Source organism: Seriola dumerili, unplaced genomic scaffold (assembly GCF_002260705.1).
Source record: "Seriola dumerili isolate Sdu_G_001 unplaced genomic scaffold, Sdu_1.0 BDQW01000415.1, whole genome shotgun sequence".
Lineage (NCBI taxonomy): Eukaryota > Metazoa > Chordata > Actinopteri > Carangiformes > Carangidae > Seriola > Seriola dumerili.
In genome coordinates, this window is record NW_019174670.1 from 759,685 (window position 1) to 781,145 (window position 21,461).

General features: G+C 41.0%; 2 protein-coding genes across 3 annotated transcripts; one reads left to right on the plus strand and one right to left on the minus strand.

Moving 5' to 3' along the window:
- Positions 1-789: 789 nt before the first annotated feature.
- Positions 790-7,816, minus strand: LOC111233706 (protein asteroid homolog 1-like). 2 transcript variants are annotated; one of them, XM_022761586.1, is made up of 6 exons: positions 7,626-7,816; positions 5,270-6,102; positions 4,831-5,136; positions 3,330-3,534; positions 2,819-2,963; positions 790-1,818 (listed from the first exon to the last, which is right to left on the minus strand). In XM_022761586.1, exons 1-6 carry the CDS (start codon positions 7,750-7,752, stop codon positions 1,398-1,400), a joined length of 2,037 nt encoding a protein of 678 aa, XP_022617307.1. In that variant the 5' UTR covers positions 7,753-7,816; the 3' UTR covers positions 790-1,397. The 2 variants fall into 2 exon arrangements, with proteins under 2 accessions (XP_022617307.1, XP_022617306.1); XM_022761585.1 differs by having other exon boundaries at positions 4,831-5,160.
- Positions 7,817-14,544: 6,728 nt separating this feature from the next.
- On the plus strand, positions 14,545-19,055 carry LOC111233684 (NACHT, LRR and PYD domains-containing protein 3-like). Its single transcript, XM_022761557.1, has 6 exons — positions 14,545-16,319; positions 16,534-16,704; positions 17,018-17,191; positions 17,349-17,522; positions 18,202-18,248; positions 18,514-19,055. Exons 1-6 carry the CDS (start codon positions 14,551-14,553, stop codon positions 19,053-19,055), a joined length of 2,877 nt encoding a protein of 958 aa, XP_022617278.1. The 5' UTR covers positions 14,545-14,550.
- Positions 19,056-21,461: the final 2,406 nt, after the last annotated feature.

A 21,461-nucleotide genomic window follows, 5' to 3' on the forward strand; every position in this document is an offset into this window, starting at 1 on the left:
TAATGGTTAGTTAGCAAAACTGTTCTCAGCGAGAAACTTCAATAAAAAAACAAGAAGTTGAAGCATTTTAAAGATAATATTTACAAATTGATCAGGTTTTGCACAGCAAGGTATCACCCTGCACAGTTTCCAATAATTTACATTTAGAAAATGATCTGAAGATTAACTGACAGTGAAACTCTGAGTCCCTCAGAGAACCCACTAATATGTTTAAATATAATTGTAGCTTGAATATTCAGATTTACACCATTACATTTTGTCATGATCAATTAATCTGCTGATTATTTTTAAAATCCCAACCAATCAATGACAATTTATTAAAAACAACTCTGCAAACATTAAAAAAAAGGTTTGTATCAAGTCTGTGACAATAAAAAATCTTTATATTAAAGAATAATTCATCATTTTACCTTTTCATGATGTTGGCGTCTTTGTTTTGTCAGACTACAGAGCTTTGTGAAATACTGTTGGTAAAGCTCCTTTCTCCAACGCTGCAGCTGTTTTTACTCTCAGCTCAAGTTCGTCTGCTGCAGCTGCAGAGCAGAGAGCAGCTGCTGCTCTGAGACCAAACACCAGTCACACCACTGACCCACTCTTTATATTCACTTTTATTTATGTGTGTGTGTGTGTGTGTGTGTGTGTGTGTGTGTGTGTGTCCGTGTGTTCGTGTGTGTGTGTGTGTGGCTGAGAATCAAATGTATATTAAAATTTTATAAATCTTTTAAAGAATCTCACCTTGTTTTTATTCATATTTTCACTGTTGATATTTAAATATATTCACTGAGGCAGTTAAAGCAAGAGAGCAACATTTATTCATTTGTTGAACATTAACATTAAAAATAATTTGACACCACAAAACAGATTTAACATTTCCTTACTTGTAATTCTATATTCCCATTTTCTCATTAAGTGCAAATAAGTTTAACTAAAACAGTCATCACTGATTAGTGGAGAAAATTCTAAAAAAGTTCCTTTCTTGACTTGAAAACAGCTGCAGTCACATCTAACAGTCCTCTTTAGTTGTACAAAAGATAAAAATGTTTAAAAGTGAACAGTGTTGTTTTTCAAGTACAAAAGTGCTGCTATAAATAGAACAGGCAAATATAAATACACTTCCAAACCAGAATGTTCAGCTGATGATAAATCATCATAAAAACAGGAAAGAAAATAAAATGTAAAAGCCAGAAGAGAACAAACAAAAAAACTCTCCAGTATCTTCAAGCTGAGATCATCAGAGGAAATTCTCCTCCACCAGAACAGAGCTGGTGGATCTGCCTCCTCATTTGAACATGTGCCAGTATTTAAATTCTTTTAGCCCTTGATCCCTGTTTTGGTTTGTTTCTGTCCCGTTTGTTCTTTATGAAACTGCTGGTAGAAGAGACACTGTCCCTCAGTCCTCAGAGCAGGTCCCAGCCCCTGCTCTCTTCCTTGCGGGCCAGTTCCAGGTTGTGACTCCGGTTGTTTCTCTCCTTGGTTCTGTACCGAGTTTTCACTGACACCAGTTCGTCCAGATGTAGCTCCTGCTGCGCTCTGACGGCGCTGTTGATTTCAGTCGCAGCTTCCTCGTCATCGTACTGCAGGAACAGCTGCTGCAGGTTGGCAGTCAGGTCGTCCAGAGGCCGCCGCTGCCGCGGCGCCGCCGCTTCATTGTGGCTCTCTGAGGGCGTCGACACTCTCTGAGCATGAAACTGGTGGACGACGGTCAGCATGGTTCGGTACTGCCTCACGCTGGAGCGGTCGCTCTTCAGGAAGGCCTTCACTTTTCCTGTAGTCCTCATCCTGTGGACCAGCTCGTGGACCAGCACCCCCTGATACAACCTGGACAGCATCAGAAAGACAAGAAGAGATTTTCACCTTGTTGTTAACCTGAACGTCTCAAAAAGCTTTGGTCCAAAGGTCTTCAATATTTTCTCTAACCTGCTGTGGTCAGTAATGTCACAGAAACTCCTCTGACCTTACATTAAATCAAAGACACTATAACAAAAGATGACGCATTACAGGAAGCGCCAGTGGTGAGTAATGGTATAGACTTCCTGTGTCCTAAGTGGCCATGGTTATGATTTCTTGTTCATGTCAAAACATAACAACAATACAACACTAGACATAGTTTGAATTTCCGCTCCAAGCTTATATCTGATCAACCCAGAACAAGATTGTATCAGTCTGATGCTGTTTTCTCTCCAGAAACTGTTGAATAGTAATAATTATAATAATAATAATAAAATTATTACACAATGAAACACAAGTTTTATTTCAGTTTTAACTTTTGAGCCATGGTTTCACATAGAAGTCTACGGTGGCCGACAAGCTGCAGAAACTTGCTGCAAGAAGACAAAACAAAAACATGAACAGCAAACACCTTGAGCAACAGTTTGAGCTTCGACACAAGAGGCCCGACCTGACCTGACCTTTGACCTTGGACTAAACGAGAGAGTATGAAGAAAGAAAAAGCGACATAAAAAGGTTTGTGTTCTTTTTACATTTGGCCGTAGTTTTTACGATATAAAAGAGCAACAGATAACGTAGTGAGCATTAGCGTTATCTAAAATACAGTCTATGGTTTCGAGGCCTTATGACTGGTTTGTCTTTCATTTCTTGGATTTGACTGTAAGTTAAACTTAAACTCAAGTGGCCGACACAGGTAGTAAAATAAGGATCTGTCCCTTTATAGATATTGGACTATGTTGAAGGTGACAGATCAATGCTGTTGAACCCTGTGTTCAGAGCGGGAGTGTCAGAGCGGGAAAGCTGGGAGGGGAGGGGCTTTGTTAAACATGGGTTCCCACACAGCCATGATCTGGGTTTGGTGGAGTCTCACCGTGACACCTGAGGCTCAGGTAGAGGGAAGCCCAGCAGCTGGTTCAGGTGGATGCTGTCCTTCATGCAGACCTGCCACTGGTTAAAGGCATGAACCGCCGTCAGGTCCAGATGTCGTTTACAGCGGTGATCCTCAGTCTGCAGTGCTGCAGCACACACACACACACAGTTTTCTTTCATTGAAAATAATAGAAATAGAATAGAAATAATAGAGCTTGAACGATTAGTTGATTAATCAATTAGAAAAACAGATATAACTTTGATCCAGTTAATTCCCTGGAAAATTTCCTCATCATTTCCTGAAGATCAACTGATATTTGACTGTTTATTACAAAGAGTTTGGTAATTATAAGGAAAATGGAGAAAGTGTTAGTTGCTCGTTATATTGTTCTATTTGTATTCATAAGAATAAACAGGAACATTCTGCAGTAGATAAGTGAAACACAGTCACTAATCAGACGTCAAAGTGTCACAGCTGTTGCTGCAGCATCATGTTGTGTTAGTGTTTTTACCTGTTGTGTGTCTCAGAGGATCTCTGACGCTCAGCCCCAGCAGCAGCGCCTTCAGCAGCTTCTCGTCTGGCCGAGGCCGAGCGCTCTGCAACCAGAAGCAGATGACGGCCACCGGGAGGCGCAGCTGAGGCGGCAGGCGGCTCAGACACGCCTCGGTCACCTGCAGACTGTCCAGCAGCAGCTGCAGACGCTCGGAGAGCTCCGCCTACAGCGACACCAGGAGAGAGGGTAAAGGTGAACTAAACTTCCACTAAAACCAGTCAGAGTGAAACAGATGAAGGAATGAGACACAAACGTTTGGTCTAAAATGTGAATCTAACAAAATGAAAGTATATTACAAATACAAAAGTGTATAAATATCTATAAATGTTTTTCGTGCAAAAAAGGAAAAATAGTTCATTGGCTGCTCAAAGTTAAACGGTTAGGCTGCATTAACTACAGAGCTGCAATGATTAATCAATAATTATCTATATATATTTTATAGACAAATCAATTATTAAAAGATTATTGGCAGAATAATCATTACTTGCAGCCCTTATTAGCTACAATTGGCTGTATCAGCTTCTTTCTGCGGCATCTGTTAAGTTTGAGTGTTTGCATTTCCTGTGTGACGTCGTGCTCGAGTCACGTGCTCGGCAGAGATGGAAAAGTTCCCACGTTAACGACTCGACTCACCAGCGTTCACGACGAAAGTTAAGAATACCGTTACATTAACGATGTGACATCATATCCATTAAATCAGGGTTTAATTACATCGATGTGAGATGTTTGTAAAGAAGAGCGGAGTCAGACAAGGAAAAGTCTGGTTTCACGTTCAGCGTGATCATGTGCTTTTAATGAGTAAACAACATGGAGGCGACAGAGAAGGTGAGCTGTAGTCAAAACAACATGTTGATGCTTTTTCCAGTGTGTTTGTTACTGCTTATAAATAACTAATGTAACTGACCCATGTCACGCTACATGGACGACAACTGCAACCTAATACCAAATGAAAAACTGTTAGCAAGAAAGAAACTGCACGACGTCAATTTGCACCATCAATCAAAAAGTTTCTCACCATGAACCAAACGTTTACATCCGTCCGCCATGTTCCTGCGTATCTGACGTCAACAACTCGTTCCGACTTGAGGGATCGTTCACGTGAATTATTCCAATACTACGTAAATGCAGGGTCGAAAAAAGGCTGTTTACAAGCCGGGAAGTTGTAATTACGATAACCTTGACGTGGATGCAGCATTAGCTTCATTGGACCGGAAGCTGTTTGCTATGTTTTGTTGTTTTTTTGAAGTTTGATACTAAAGTCGGCAGCAGCAGTCTGAGTGTAGTGACCAGGTTGTATCAGTTCATCATTAGATAAATTTGGTTCTATTAACCTTTTGTTATAAGTGATGGCAGCGGTTAGTCGGCACATCCTTCCACCACAGTCCCGTGTTGTGTTTTAAACGCATTTGAAAAAGGCGGGAATCATCGATATATAATGATGCACTGGTAAAAGCGTCACCTTATTCAGAGAGTTGAGCACCAGCCGCTGAGCGACCCCTCTGAAGGCCGGTGGGACCAGGTTGAATTTCATCTGGAGGCCCTCTCTGTCTCTCTCCTCCACCTGCAGCGGCGTTCCTCCGCCCAGCAGCAGCCCGTACATCACCTGGCGCAGCGGCCTGGAGGTCAGGTTAGCGGTGGGCGTGTCTTTGTGATCCACGCAGACGCCGAGGCTCATCCTCTGCAGCTGCAGCACGTCCAGGACGTCTGCGGTCAGCCGGACCTGCATCAGAGGCAGCCGGATCCAGTCCGGGATAGGAACCGCCACCTGCAGGAGGACAGCACAGAACACCTGAGCAGATTTACTCTGTTACTTCTAGATCTACAAAGACATTCAGACCGGACGTCAATGAAGGGACATGGGCCGCAAACAAACCTTCCAAAGTAAAGGATTGAATTACCTTTTCCACCACTGGGAGCGGGGGTGCTATCCCGTGGATGAAGAACCTGCTGAGGTAGGTGGGAGGCAGCTTGTACTCCTCCATCCCCAGATTCAAGCTGTTCTTCACCTCTGCCTTTCTTTTCGTGTTCAGTCCTTCCATCAGCCCCACCGCCGCCTCCAGCGCCTCCTCAGGCGTCGTGAAGCCCTTCAACCAGCAGAGCAGCCCCTCCAGGCGGCTTTGTGTCTCACTGCCTGTGGTGTCAAATTGAGCCCAGTTGATGGGCGTCTCCATCCTCCTCAGCTTCACGTAGTCGTTCCCGGCCAAGGCGGCTAAGGTGGGCAGGAGCTTGGGCTGGACGTTGAAGACAATGCAGAAGCTGGAGGTTTTGTAGCTCTTACAGGGGATGTAGCGCTGCGAGCCGCTCTGCTCCACCGCCTCCCACCTGAAATGAGAGATGGGCAGCAGCCCCGCAGGGAGATCAAAGATGTAGAAGTCGCTGTCGTTGGATAGCACCGGGCACTTCCACTCGTTGGCCAGGGCGGCGATCTGCTGGTCGGCCTCTCCATAACACTGTGCCACCGGGACCTCCAGCCGGGCCAGGGTCTGTTTGAACACCATCTTGGTGAGCAGTGGCAGGATGTGCTGCTTCCTCCCTTCCACTGCTGCCTGATGGGCTTTCTTGATCCGACTCTCAGCTCTTTGCAGCAGAGTATCAAGCTTCTTGTCGGTGGAATCAGTGCCTCCGTCCAGTACCACGTATGGCATGATCCCGCAGTCCCTGAGGGCCGAGACAAACTTCTCAATCTGCTCCTCAAAGGCGGCGTACTCCCCACCGTGATTCTCGTCCAGACCTGACAAATCAACCAAAACAAAAAAAACTCAAGACCTTTTATTGGCTTCATTACCTCAGTCAGGGAGGTTTGTTTTCACCTGTGTCTGCTGGTCTATCTGCAGAGTTACACAAAAAGTACTGAACTGAGTTTCACCACACCTGTTGGAGGGATGGGGGAGGGGTCAGGGAAGAACTCAATAAACTTTGGTGCTAATCTTACCATTGCAAGATATTTTAGTTTAGTTTGGTCTTGGTGGAGGTGTGTGCTCTACTGCAGACCGTTCTAGTTTGTCATGAAATGACAGGCCATGAAACTGTTGTATATTATTACATATAAAATGATAAAAGGAATTCCTAAGCAGTTAATGTCCAGATATATTTAGCATCTCTTCTCTCAGAGAAAGGGAGGGACTGGAGTAGTCACAGTTTTGCTATGTGTGTGGGGGATGGTGTATAAAGTCTATCAATTACAATATACATCATAATTTCAACACCCTCCTCCTCCCACTGACATTATAATGTAGCTGTAAGCTGATGGGGACATTTTAGGTATCTATTAATCAATATGATTATGACTTTTTCCATAAGGACACAGTTTATATTATTATTCCAGCTGTTTTATTAGATTGATGTTCATAATCTGTTAATGCAGCAGCTTCCACTGATGTGTCCACAGACTTAGATCTGACTGTAACTACAGTATTTACCTACCAGTATATACCTTGAGATAACTTATGTTGTGAATTGGCGCTATACAAATAAAAATGGACTTGACTTGTGTACTGTGTAATCAACCATTTATATGATGTTTAAACTGTGTGTGACTGAGCCCTCCTCCACACACACACACACTTTTCTAAAGTTCAAGGTCCTTTAATGAACGGATTATAAAATATGATGACTGGTTGTACATTAATCTGCTCAGTTTTTATCAGCTAACAACATCACATCCACAAAAACATTTGCATCATCGTGCATCTGTGTTTAAAACCTTCTAATATAAGATGAGATGAGATGAATATTTATTGATCCCCCGTAGAGGAACTAAAATATATATATATGACACAGCGGCACGAAAGAAAAGCAGCAACAAGGGGAAAATTTTAATAAAAATTAAAATGAGAATAGAAATAAAATCTAAAATAAATAAGTTAAATTTGAAATAAATAGACTGTTCTGTATGCAATATAAAAATAAAGATAAAAAAACATCAGCTGGAGTAAACAGTGACTGCAGGACTTTAATTTAACTTTAACACCAGGAAATAAAGATCTTAAAACATTTTTACTCATGAAAACTCAAAGTGACGTCATCCAGGCGTCGAGAATATACGAGGTTTCCAACTCAAGGGTTATAAATTTTAAAATCTGATTATTACTTGAAAATTAAAATGTTTCTGTCACATAACAGGGAGAAATGAAGCAAAAGTTCCCCTCTGCACAGTAATACTTCAGTACCACAGTACTGCAGTACAGTAATGCCTGAGTGTACTGTAGTACTGTAGTACTGCACTCAGAATACTGTGTTTACAGTGAGTCCTACCTGAGTTGAAGTACATCAGGTACAGCAGGTTGCAGCCGTCGATCACCAGCCGGCTCTTCATGAACCGGACCTCCCGGTAGATCTTCCCGTAGTTTTCCAACAAAGTGGCCAGGCCCTGAACACCCATCTCGGGTCCGTGTCTGTTGACGAACCCGCATCTCCTCCGCTCTTATACGAAGCCGCTGCGGCTCCGTTTCTGTTTCCCTAAGTTTCACTTTCCTGACATCAGCAGCGGGTCAGATTCAAACCTCCGGGTTTGTTACTGCACCCGAGGTGGGGCTGGCAGCCGTCCCGTTTATTACGGGGTTGTCCCGTATTAGAACATAAAATGCAGCGTCCTGCACTGAGTGCGGGGTTAGGGTTATTTGTCCCTTATTTTCCTTCATGTCATGTCCTCACAGTGCTGTGAATAATGTCCTGTCAAGTAAAACCAAAGCAGTTAGAACTACAAGTGGGTTGGAGAAGTTTCTCCATTAGCAACAGCCGGACGAGCTCTGTGTGCTGTGAAGAAATGACACTCATCCTGCATTTCACACACGTTTACAACATAATAGAAAATGAATAATGTTTAGACTTTGGACATTTGCAACATTCAGTACAACTACATCTGAAAATACAAACAATAAAATAAAAACATAATTCTGACCAAACAACATTGAAGCGTATTTTTCATTCCTTGAAATAATTATCAAAGACTCACAGGTTCTTGTTTTGACTAGTTTTGGTTAAAGACGCGCCTCTGGTTTCTTCTGAAAAGGAAGTTTATGGGGTTTGTTGTGAAAAAGTTTGACGTGGTAAAAGTGACACAGATATTTGAAAAGATTCCTGTTACAAAATAAACTATTGCTGCAGTGATCTGAGAATCTTCCACTGATAGAAACGTGAGGTCTGTGCTTTTAAACAAAGTTGTAACAGCTGAGACTGAACATGCGGCATCCTGCAGCTCTGAGTCACTTCTGCATCCACATTTTTTTCATATTTCAAAATGTGATCAAATGAGTCAGAAATTATAAAGACATTATAAGACATTATAAAGTTAAAGGTTAGATTTCAAACTGGTTTTTAGTTTGTGATCAATTTGTAATTGCAAGAAGCCAGTAAATGTTTTTCTAAATGGTTTATTTAATGAGAGTTTTATGCTGTTTGTGTAAATCCATTTTAAAATCTGGAGTATTTATTGATGGATTCATCGTCCAGTTATAAATTCTTTTTACCATTCCTATTTTTAATGTCTATTAAATATGAAATGAAGGAAATGCTTTATTACTTACTACTTATTGCTTATTACTGTGACATTCTGGTCCACCATACTAACCACTGCTGTGTCTACAATACTAAATGTATGGTAGACTGAGCTCTAACAGCAGAAGCTGGAAGAAGATAAAGAAGCTATGAACTGATGCAACGCTGAGCTGTCTCACAGATCCCAGACCAGGAACAGAAACCAAGGAGCTGAATGGAAAGTGAAACGTAGAGTTGTTGTGTCCAAATCTGTTGCCCATCAGATGCTTTTCAAAAAAGGGGGCCGCTCCTGTTCCCACCTGTCACATGACGGTCACATGACAGACGAAAATGGCAGTAGTTGTTAAGACTAAAAAGTTCTTTTATTTTATGAGACAGCGTCAATAATAAAAAGCAGAAATGAAGTCTTGACTGATGCAGCTAGAACCAATCAGAGGGAAACTGAAATCCCTTCAGTTAAGAAATATCACAGTGAGGGAGAGATGTTATTCTGAATATCAGCACGGCTGTGATTCGGTCAGCTGTGCTGATATTCAGAACCATCTCTCCCTCACTGTGATATTTCTTTTGTACAGTTCTACCAGTGCCATTTTAATTAAATAGGCAACAACAGATTATGATTTGTTTGTTTACCATTTATTTGTTTACACCAACACAAATAGTTCCAACTGGATTGTTACTGGACTGTTGCTAAGCAACACATAAACATTTTCCTGACTTGCACAGTGACACTAGCTGCTACCTTGTCTACACGTTACCTCAGGTGTTCCTGAAGTATCCAGACTTCTTCCTTCGTCCTCTCCTGACGACCACACATCATTTAATTAAACAGTTATTTCTGAAATATTTTCATCTTTGTTTGTTAAAATCTAAGATCGATAACGAAGTTAATGTGACGCTGATTAATGGTTAAGTGGAGTGATACATGTAGTTAAAAGTCCCCGTGCTGTTGTACTCAATAGGTGCGTTCGACTTTATGTGGTGCTGCGCAGCGCCGACTTGATGTGATGCATGTTGGACTAAACACATTGCATGCTGGTTAGAAATTATGGCCCAATCCCAATGTCCCCCCCTGAGGCTTAGTCCCTGAACCCTCACAGACTTTATTGATGCCTTTGCATTCAGTTGTGGGTTAGAGACTTTTGATTGTACATTTTCATTCCCTCCCTTTGCTCCTTGTTTGTAAACAACAACAAAAATGTTGGATCAGATCTGATCAAATATTACTCTAATACAAGTGAAAGATGCTCAGTCAAGTTTTTACTTGCGTTTAAGTACTGGAGTACTTGATTTTAAAATACTTGAGTGTTCAAAAGTATTTTTTTAAGTCAACACATTGTTGTATTGTTTCACATTTACAGAACCTGATGACTCTGAAACAACCGACTGACTGAACTGACGCAACTAACTTTTGTATAAGTGTCAAGTGTCATCGAAAGTGAAACTTAAGAGAATTTTAACTGCGTCACATTTTCACGTGTCCCCGCTGAGCAGAAGGAGACAGTCTCTTCTGTCGGTGTCGAACAAACAGCCCCAGACGTTAAAGGGTGAGTTACTGCTAATATGACTTAAAGTGCTCTGAGTTAAAACAGCGGAAATATGAAGAACTGCAGAGGATCATCAGTCAGCTGAATGATTCGAAATTAAACATTAATAGTGAATATTTTTGAATCGATTTGTGTTGGTATCTCAACATTTAGCTATTGAGAGATTATCATACACTGACCATGTTTCTGAAATAAAAACCGGGCTGTCAACATATCTACAACCATTGATACACTGATTTATTTGTCGCGCCCATTCACTATTTACCGCCATAAATTTACTTTCTAAATCATCTATGGTCGCACTGCTTCTTTGTGCTCTGGCCTGAGGCCTGTACTACGAAGCAAGTTCAACATACCCAGGATAACTTTTAGTTACTTAGCTTGCCTGAACCTAACATTGACCTGACAACCTGTACTAAGAGGCTGGTTATCAGTTATCAGTTAACCCTGGCATAATTATAGTGTCCATAATATAGTCTTCAACTATATAGTCAACATATTTTACTTATGTTTATGTAGTGATTGGGACACATTTCTAATAATTCCCACTGACATGTTTTTAAAGCTATTGTTATTAAATTTTTCCGCATGTCTTGAAATACACATATGTAGATCAGGGAAGATTTACTGTCATCACAGGTTTGCCATCACTTTACACCAATGTGTTATATTTGTACATATTTCAAAATGTCCACTGTTTGTTAAGCCGGTTTCTGAGCTGTGTTCATTCGACTTTCCACTGATAAATAACTGCTCGATTATATTCTGTTTTCTTTAAAGGTAAAACGCATGAGTCTCCACTGACAGGACCAGATGTAGGAAGAATGTCTGATCTGATAAGCAGTGATCTATGTGAACCGCCCAGTATGGAGGAAGACAAGTAAGAAAACCTTTAGATAAATTATGGAGGTATCAACATGAAAACAGAGTTCCTGCTGACAAACATATATACCACACCGTGACAAAATTACGTAATTTTAACGATGTCAAAAGCAAAAAATAACATTATGAGGAGTCCAAAGGATTAAAGCAGCTTTCAAGAGAGACATGTTTAGTTGTGTTCTGGGTTACAGAGTCCAGCCAGCAGCAGCGTCTTCATGTCCCAGTGGAGTCTCCCTGAAGAGTAACCAGTCCATGATCATTCCTCTAGCCTTCAGTGGAGCAGAGGTTCCTCCTGGTGAACGGTGAGATAGACAAAGTGTCCTCCAGTGCCACTAAAACAAAGATAATAACAATAACATTTTTACTTTATACAAATGGATGCAAACAGCAAAAAGTACAATAAGGCAATGAAGTGTCCTATGCTGCTTGTGTTGCTGCAGCAATGTCTTTGTGCAGTGCTCCATCTGAATGTCTCGTGCTGTGTTCAAAATAAGACAAAATCAGATGCATCATTGCTCACAGACATTATTAATTTATTATTATTCCATCTCATTTTACATTAATGTTTTTCATTTTGCATCAGTGTTTTTAATATGTTTTTATCTTAATTTTATGTATTTTCATGTGATGCACTTTGTGCTGCATTTTTATATGGAAGGTGCTATATAATATTATTATTATTATTATATAAAACTAGCCAGGGGAAATTTTTTCTGTATTTTGTAGGTCTGAAATATCATATGATTCCTCAGTCAATTCTAATGAATATGAAAGGCCTTTCTAAATGTCAGAAGAATGTTTAGTTGTGTTCTGGGTTACAGAGTCCAGCCAGCAGCAGCGTCTTCATGTCCCAGTGGAGTCTCCCTGAAGAGTAACCAGTCCATGATCATTCCTCTAGCCTTCAGTGGAGCAGAGGTTCCTCCTGGTGAACGGTGAGAATTTCTAAATTTTTACGTTTACATTTTAAAATGTTTCTGTAAAACATTGCTATTAGTGTGAAATCTTCCTGTGTTACTAGTCTGCAAATGTATTCCTAGATGCAGACACTCAGGAGTTTCCAGTGACCACACTGCATCAAATCAGACTCTGGACCAAAGGGTGAGTGTGTTAAAGTATGCTAGGTTGACCGTTCTTATCCATAGTTTGTGTTAAAACTTAACTAATCGCAGCCGTGAAGGTGATTTCTGACAGCGAGCGATTGCTGCTGCTAGCAGGCAAGGCAAGAGAGAGACGGCAGCTGATGTTCTTGTTGCACAACTAGTTGTCATTGTTGTCCAAGCAACTATTAGCATCATTGTAATCATGACAACCACAGAAACTACTGGGGAGGGAAACAGTCCAGGGGCTAGTTTTTGTTTCACAAAGCCATATTACCAAAACTTGAGTGTATCAACAGGGGTGTGGGATAGGGTTGGGCGATTGGATGAACATATTGGCAATCATTGGTTGTTGGACTTAAGGTTGGAAAATTTCACCGCAGTGTGGGGTACTCGCTCTGATCATGATGGGCTGATTTTCAGTAAAAATACGTGATTGATAGATCAGCAAATTATGCTCCTAGTCACTACCACCTTAAAACCGATCACCTGTGATTAATACTCTGGTGTCTGTGGCTGAGAGAAGAACTGTGTGCTGTTTAGGTTAGTCCCGCCTCCCACCTTGTTCACTGCACCGGCACGTGACAGGTCACCAAAACAAAACAACACGTAAGCCGTGTGGAACTTTTACAAAGTGTGTGAGACTGATACAACGTACGCCATCTGCAATGCATGACAAAAATGATCGGTATCGGTCGATCATAGATGACATCATTTGAATCACTAACTCTGATCCAGCAGGGATTGTTTCATGTTGGATTGTTTACTTCATTGCATTTTCATTTCAACATTAACCATTAATCATATGTTTGGAAAATGTTATTTTTTAATTATAACCTATTATTTTTTAATTTCAGGATTTTGAGGGCAAACTTTTAGAATTTGTCAAATCGAATGTGATAAGTTTTTGGAAGGTCCTCCATCCCAGTGGAGAGTTTGCTGAGGATAAAGAAAAGGAGGAGGTGGTTCATGATGAATTGATTCAGTCAGACGCTGCAGCCAAAGAAGGATTTCTGCAGATCGCCCTCCATGTTTTGAAGACCATGAAAAAGGATGCATACATCTCCCTCCTTGAGCAAAGTAAGGGATTGCATATCCTCCTGGGAAGTGTATGTTTGTGTGTGTGTTTGTGGATATAGTGACAAAATTGAGGTCAGAAGTCATCTACCCTCTACAGAATATAAGGATATAAACCGTAGATTGGAGAGGGTTTGACACTAAAGCAGAAGAAAAGGTCTGCACTCGGGGTGTGCCCAGACAGACAACACCCCTGTGCAAAAACGCAGCCCCCTCATTCTTTTTAAACATAACTGTGTTGATGCAGCAAAGGTACCAATGCTGAAGCTTTATAAAATAACACACAAATAATAGAAAAAAATACAGCCCTTAGGCTGTGTTTCACTTACATGTACGAAATTCAGAAGGCACGCGTAACATGCCAAGACCTACAAAAAAGTTGATTGCACCCATACCCTAAATCCACCAGGAAATCAGCAATTTTGAATTTCCTCTGCCATTTTGGCGCAGTTTATGGATGTTATTCTGTAATGAACTCTTCTTGCTTGATTGATCAGATTTACATCACATTTGGTCAGTCTAATCTTAAAACCTTTGTGATGCTAAATTGGAAGCTTCTGCCTGTGGCGCTGTAGCAAAGTTCAATGTTTCGCCATGAAACAGAAGTTTTTATAACTCCAACACACATTGTACAAACTGCCCCAAACTTTATGTGTTTGATAAGAGTCCTATATTAATGCATCTACTGATGACAGGAAATGTCATGTTTTACAATACTCCTCCAAGCGGTTTGATCACACCCACCTCAAACTTGGTCAGAAAATACTTTACACCTTGATGATTGTATTCTCGTTGCAAATTTCAATGATTCGTCATGAGACAGAAAATTGTTATAACTCAAATATACATTGTCCAGTCTGCTCTAAACTTCTCGTTTGATGACAGTTCCATCTGCATAAAGTCATAGTCATAGCGCCACCTACTGAAAACAGGAAGTAATCCTTGAGTAAGTCATCATTTGAAGTGGCCTTGAATTGTTTGATATGTTTTTTCATTACATTGAACATGGACAGGCTTATCATTTCAGAAGTTGACTAATGACTAATTTCTGTTCTGTCAGGGTATTATGGAGAACTACTTATGTATCAGCGGAAACTTAAATCCTATATGAGAAGGAGATATGAGCACATGGCTGAAGGGATAACATACCAAGGAGATACCACAAGCTTCAATAAAATATACACTGAACTCTACATACTTGATGGAGACATTAGAGAAATCAACAGTGAACATGAAGTGAGACAGATTGAGACAGCCATCAACCGACCAAGGTCTGTAGAAATGCCAATCAAGAGTGAAGACATCTTCAAGCCTTTATCCAAACATGACAAACCCATCCGAACGGTTCTCACAGAGGGGATCGCGGGCATTGGTAAAACTGTGCTGGCACAGAAGTTCATGCTGGACTGGTCAGAGGAGAAGGCCAATGAAGACATCCAGCTCCTGTTTTCGCTTCCTTTTAGGGAGCTGAATTTAATCAGAAATGAAGAAAGAAGTTTGATGGAGCTTCTGCATGACTTCTCTCCAGACTTGAAAGAATCTGGACTCAAAGACCTGAAGATGTACAAAGTTCTGTTTGTACTGGATGGTCTTGATGAATGCAGACTCTGTCTGGATTTCAAGGGAAATGAGAGATGTTGTGATGCTACACAGTCCGCCTCAGTGGATGTGCTGCTGACAAACCTCATTTCAGGTAATCTGCTACCAAAAGCCAATCTGTGGATAACTACCCGACCTGCTGCAGCCGGCTGTATCCCTCCACAGTATGTTGACCGGATCACTGAGGTACGAGGCTTCAGTGACCCACATAAGGAACAGTACTTCCACAAGAAAATTAATGATGAAAAGTTAGCCAAAAGAGTGGTCACTCACATCAAGTCAACAAGAAGTCTCTACATCATGTGTCATGTGCCAGTGTTTTGCTTGATTTCCTCTATTGTCCTCGGAAAAATGTGTGCCAAAGCAGGAGGAGGAAAGATGCCAAAGACACTGACTCAGATGTACATCCACTTTCTGGCACATCAGACCACACAGATGCACGTCAAGTACTGTGAAGAGCAAGAACTGGACTCTCAAGGGAATAACAATATGATTATGTCACTTGGGAAATTGGCCTTCCAGCAGCTGCAGAAAGGCAACCTGATCTTCTACGAGGAAGATCTTAGAGAATGTGGTATTGATGTCAAAAAGGCATCTGTCTACTCAGGGATCTGCACTCAAGTCTTTAGGGAAGAGTCCTGGATGCAGCATAAAGTCTTCTGCTTTGTGCATCTGTCTGTCCAAGAGTTTCTTGCTGCATTGTACGTACATGTGATGTACAAGGTCAATGGTGTAAACCTGATGGTGATCAAAGAACCTGAACAAATCATCAAAACAAAGCCGGTATTCCACTTGCACAAAGCTGCAGTGGACAGAGCTTTACAAAGCGTCAACGGCCACCTGGATCTCTTCCTGCGTTTCCTCCTCGGACTCTCTCTGGAGTCCAGTCAGGGTCTGCTCAGAGGCCTGAAGATACAAGTAGAAACCTGTGACTCCCAAAGTCACGTAGAAATCATCAAGTTCATCAAAGACAAAATCAGGCAGACCCCTCACTCTGACAGGTGTATAAATCTCTTCCACTGTTTGAGTGAGTTAAATGATGACTCTCTGGTGGAGGAGATCCAGAACTACTTGAACTCGGACCAGGACTCGGCGACAGATGAGTTCTCTTCAACACAGTGGGCAGCTCTGGTCTTTGTGTTGCTGACCTCACAAAAGCATCTTGAGCTGTTCGAACTTAAGAGGTACTCCAAGAATGAAGAAGGTCTTCAGAGGCTCTTGCCAGTCTTAAAAGCATCCAGATCAGCAAAGCAAGTATATCTGCAAATCATACAAATCTCCCATGACATATTATAGGAGTGCTGTTTGTGTAGCCTTATCCAAACTACCTTCAAATAGCACATATTTCTGATAATTTTCTGAAGTAAATAAACACTTACAGTACAGCCTTACGCTCTTGAACTGTAGATATGACACCATGTTATACAAACTTAAAATTTTTGTCTTTGTCTTTCTGTTTATCAGGTTGAATGATTGTAGACTCACTGCCAACATTTGCCAGGCACTGTCCTCAACTCTCAGTTCAACATCAGAACTGTGTGATTTAGACGTAAGTGACAACAGTTTACAAGACTCTGGCGTTGAGCTTCTCTTCCCCGGACTCCAGAGCCCACACTGCAGACTGAAGACACTGACGTGAGTGTTGCACCCATGAAAGAAAAGAAAGAAGGCAGTTTCATTCTGAAGAAATAAAAGAAACAAACAATGACATGGCAGGTCATCAGTGGCTACTGATTTTCAGGGTGTAACTGGCAACTGAAGAATGCAGCGGAAACCCATGGCTTATTTACACACAGCTGCTCTTTTGCCTGTTAACACGTTTGCTTAGAAGTAAATACCTTGACAGCTACTACATGGTCTGTGCCAAAATTAATCATTTCTGTATACATTCATGGTCCCTAGAAGTTGTATCCTAATGACTTTGGTCATTCTCTGTTTGTCCCTTCAGGCTCAACAGATGCGGTCTCACCCAGAGATGCTGTGAACAGCTGGCTTCTGTCCTCACCTGTACCTCATCACATCTTCAAAAGCTGGACCTGAGTGACAATGACATCGGAGACTCAGGAGTGCAGCTGCTCAGCACCGGACTGGGAAATGTGTGCTGTAAACTGGAAATGCTCAGGTAACATTACCCTGGAACAATTGCCTGAATGTGGGCTGCTACCCCTCGCTATGGCTATGTCCTGACACACTGAGATTTCCGTTTGAAAATTTTGCCTTTTGTAGGTTTTGTTTGAACCTCATTCAAAGAGATGAGATTAAATTCTGCTGATCAACAGGTTGTCATTCTGTTGCATTACGGAGAAAGGTTGTGGTTTCTTGGCATCAGCAGTGAAATCCAACCCATCCCACCTGAGAGAGATGGACCTGAGCTACAATCACCTCGGAGAGTCAGGAGTGAAGTTCATCTCTGAAGCTCTTGAGGAGGGACGATGTGAATTAACTAAACTAAGGTAAAGAACACAGTTACTATGATGAGTCAGATTAAAGCTCTCAGACATGGAATCTGGAACAAAGCTGGCTTCATCTGTCTGTTAAAATTATGGTTTTTGGGCTTTGAAACATAGGTTTCTATTATCTCCATGTGTAATGGCTTTAAATAGACATGACAGAACCATAATGGACTGCAGTGGATACTGGAACGATGTTTGGTACCTGGTTGACAGTGAGAGCACTGAGTTGGAAAATAATATGATGCAAGAACATGATACAATTAAGAAAATAAAGAATGCTTGCAGGATTCTGTGGTGTGATGACATCCACCATATCACTGAAGCCTTCACCCTCTACAAAACAGAGGTTGAATATCTTTCAGTGTTTACCAATGTTCCCTCAACGCCTCTGATTGCATAAAAAAATGAACTAATTTATTCAGATTTTATGCATATGTTGTTGTGTTCTTTATACTATGTCAGTATTCCTAAAATTTGTCTTAAAAAGTCCCAATATATTGAATCATACAGTAACTCTGTATCATGACAGGTGACTTTGTGCTTACTCAGACATGAGACCAACCTGCCACATCACCAGCAGATTTAAATAATAAAGAGCAAACCTTCAGACTGGACTTCATGCTTTCTGTATAATGCCATCCAGACTTACTTGACAGCATGTTTCATATTCTCCCCACAGAGTCGACCACAATGCAGAATGCTGGTTAAAACCTGGACTGAGAAAATGTAAGTTGTGAATTTCTATATGTACTGTGCCATGCTGATCACAGAAAGAACAAGGGAACAGGGAGAAACTGTGTTGCACATGTATTGGTTTTAGGTCAAGCTACAGTAGATGAGAGAGATTCAGGGACAAGCTTTCCACCAATTATTTAGCTTTTCCAGGATATGGACAGCTTTGAAAAAGAAAACATTATTTCAGTTCTATGATGGATGTTATTAAATGTGTGTTATAAGAATTGCTAATTCTATCCCTTCCTCCTGCCTCCAGATGCATGTGAGCTCACAGTGGATCTCAACACCGCTCACAAACTCCTCATTATCTCTGATGGCAAGCGAAAAGTTACCCAGGGTACAGAGGAGCAGCCATATCCCGATCACCCTGACAGGTTTGACTACTGGACTCAAGTCCTGTTCCAGCAGTGCTTGAGTAGCCGCTGTTACTGGGAGGTGGAGTGGGAAGGAAACTGGGCCGGGATCGGGGTGACCTACAAGGGCATCAGTCGTAAGGGTGTGCCAAACAACTGTGTGATAGGATACAATGGGATGTCTTGGGGTCTGCACTGTTCTGCTCATGGCTACGCAGCATATCATAATATCAAGAGTATTGCCATTTCAGTCCCTTCATCAGGTTGCCGTAGGGTGGCGGTGTATCTGGACTGGGTGGCTGGCATCTTGTCCTTCTACAGAGTCTCTCCTGGAAGATCACTGACACACCTTCACACCTTCTTCACCACATTCACTGAGCCTCTTTACCCAGGGTTTAGAGTCTGGGACTATGGCTCCTCTGTCACACTGTGTCAGCTGAAGTAGCTTTGTGTATCTTCAGCAAAGATGATGCTGGTAAAAACTTTAAAAACTTTATGTGTACGGAGCCTGTGTGTTTGTAAAATGTGGGGAGGTAGAACAGTTTAACAGGAGGGACTCGCATGCACTAACATGCAACATACACAGAAGGGGTGTGGCTTCGTTTTCTGCTTAGGATGTCATGACTAATCTTGTTTACAGAACGTTTTATAAACAAAACAAAAAAACTTAATTTTAACAGACAGTTGAGAAATTACATAACTCTAATAAAGTGGCTGTCTTTCAGTTTATAGTAGTATTGATAACTAAAAAACTTGTGATCCACCAGCTCTCAGCTGGGGGTGGATTAAGGTTTAGTTCTTTGTACACTGTACTGCAGAGGGAAGGGTTTTTATTTGTAGTGACCTTTTTGTTTGTTTACATTCTGTCTGTTCAGTTACAGCAGGTGGTGGTGGGGTTCACAATGTTTAAATGGGTATTTATTAGTGCCACGGGTGCTCAGCTCCGAGGCACGCCTCTACAGCTAGAATAGCTGAGAGAACGATGATCTACAACGTAGAAATGTGATTCAAACTATAAAACACCACAACTGTTTTTACATAACATGTAAACTTTTCAAACTATGAGCACTCAAAGGAGGAGTGGAAATCACTTTTCTTCAAAGTTAGAGTGACAGCGTCAGTTGGCTAGAGTGCGTGAAGCAGTAAAAAATAACCTTTATTTTTATTTTTAACTTGAGCTCACGGCCAAACCGTAAAAAGGAGACAAATAATTCTTTCTGAAAATGTAGACATAGTTGTTGGGATTCATAAAATGTAACTTTGACAGGCAGGGTCTGCACAAAATTTAAACGGGGGTGCCGAGTCCGGCAGCAATACCTGTCTCACTCTCATTGACACCTAATGAATCTCACTCTGTCTTCGCACTGAGCTTACTCACTCATTTTAAGGAATATTTGAATAAAATAGAGAATGTAGAAACTTCTGGTTTCAGTGTCTGTCACGGTCTTTTCGGTTTTTGAAAAGAAGTAACGGTTTTCCCATATTTTGCAATTGTTTGATCCCATGTAGAAGCCAAATTCTGGGCAGATTTTCACATTGCCATGGCAACGGCAGCTCCTGACCTGTGTGCGTGCGTGCGTGCGCCTAGCAACCAGATAACCAACTCTCCAAGCTCCGCTAGCTTTACATTAGCCGCATGTTAGGTCTTAAATTACATTTAGTTAGGTCTTAAATATGTAAGTCCATTTACTGCTTCCTTTGTTGCTTTTCTTTTTGTTTTGTTAAATGAGTGAATGAAGTTGTGACGGTCTCCGCTGAGACAGAGGAGAGGAGAAGCTACTAGCCCTCTCTCGCTGTCACTTCTAGTCGCGTTGCTCTCCTCCCCAGTAATGTTAAATTTAGCACCGAAAAAAACATAATAGTGGTAATTTAAATAGCGGTTCATGGGATTTATTAACCCTCAGGGGTCCCTCTGTCCTTTTTTGGACATTTTCTTCACTTTTCTTTTTTGATTAGCTGATCATTTTGGCTGTGTTACAGCTGAAGGTATGGATTTCTGCAAGAAAGTGTCTCTTTTTTGACATTTTTAAAATCTAATGTAATTTACTGTTACAGGTCTATTATACACTGGTAACACATTTTGTACCCTCTGGGGTTCCTCGCGTCCAAAAAGGACACACAAAGAAAATGCTATAAAATCATCATATATCAATATTTTTTTCTGCTTTTTTTTTTTTGCATACATCTCTTAAACCACTTCAGTTCTGCTCAAACCTACCAAATGTTTATTAGTTTTCAGGATTTTAACCCTTTAAATGCCAGTTTGAAGACATGTTGCCTCTTGTTTTTTTTTAAAAAAAAAACCAACACAGAATATGAGATATTTCCCACATAATACATGATGGAGGGATGTGACATTGTTTTATATCAGAGTCTTTTATATCAAGACATTTCTCAAAACCAGAATATGATCAGGGTGACTTTTGAACACTGGAAATAAATCATGTACTCATCCTGGCAGTAGCCCCCGTGGCACTCAAAATTTCCCTGGAATTTTCTAGTTATTATTATTATTGTTATTGTTATTGTTGGTGGTTATGCATGTATATTGCTGGGTTTATGAAAACCATGAATCATGAAATACTACTACTAATGACAATACTAATTGTTCAGAATTTTTTTTTCTCTTGCTATGTGTCCCTTATGAAGACTGAATGAATAATTACTTTGAACTTGATTGTCATAATAAATCACATTTAGGGCAAAATTGTGATTTGTAGTATTGAGGTATATAAATAAAATGGAATATGATTATTTTTCATCCAACCACGTCTGTCACGTCTTTCACTGTCATAACTAAACCAATTACATGATATCTATCTTGGAGACTATATACTGACCGCTAAACAGC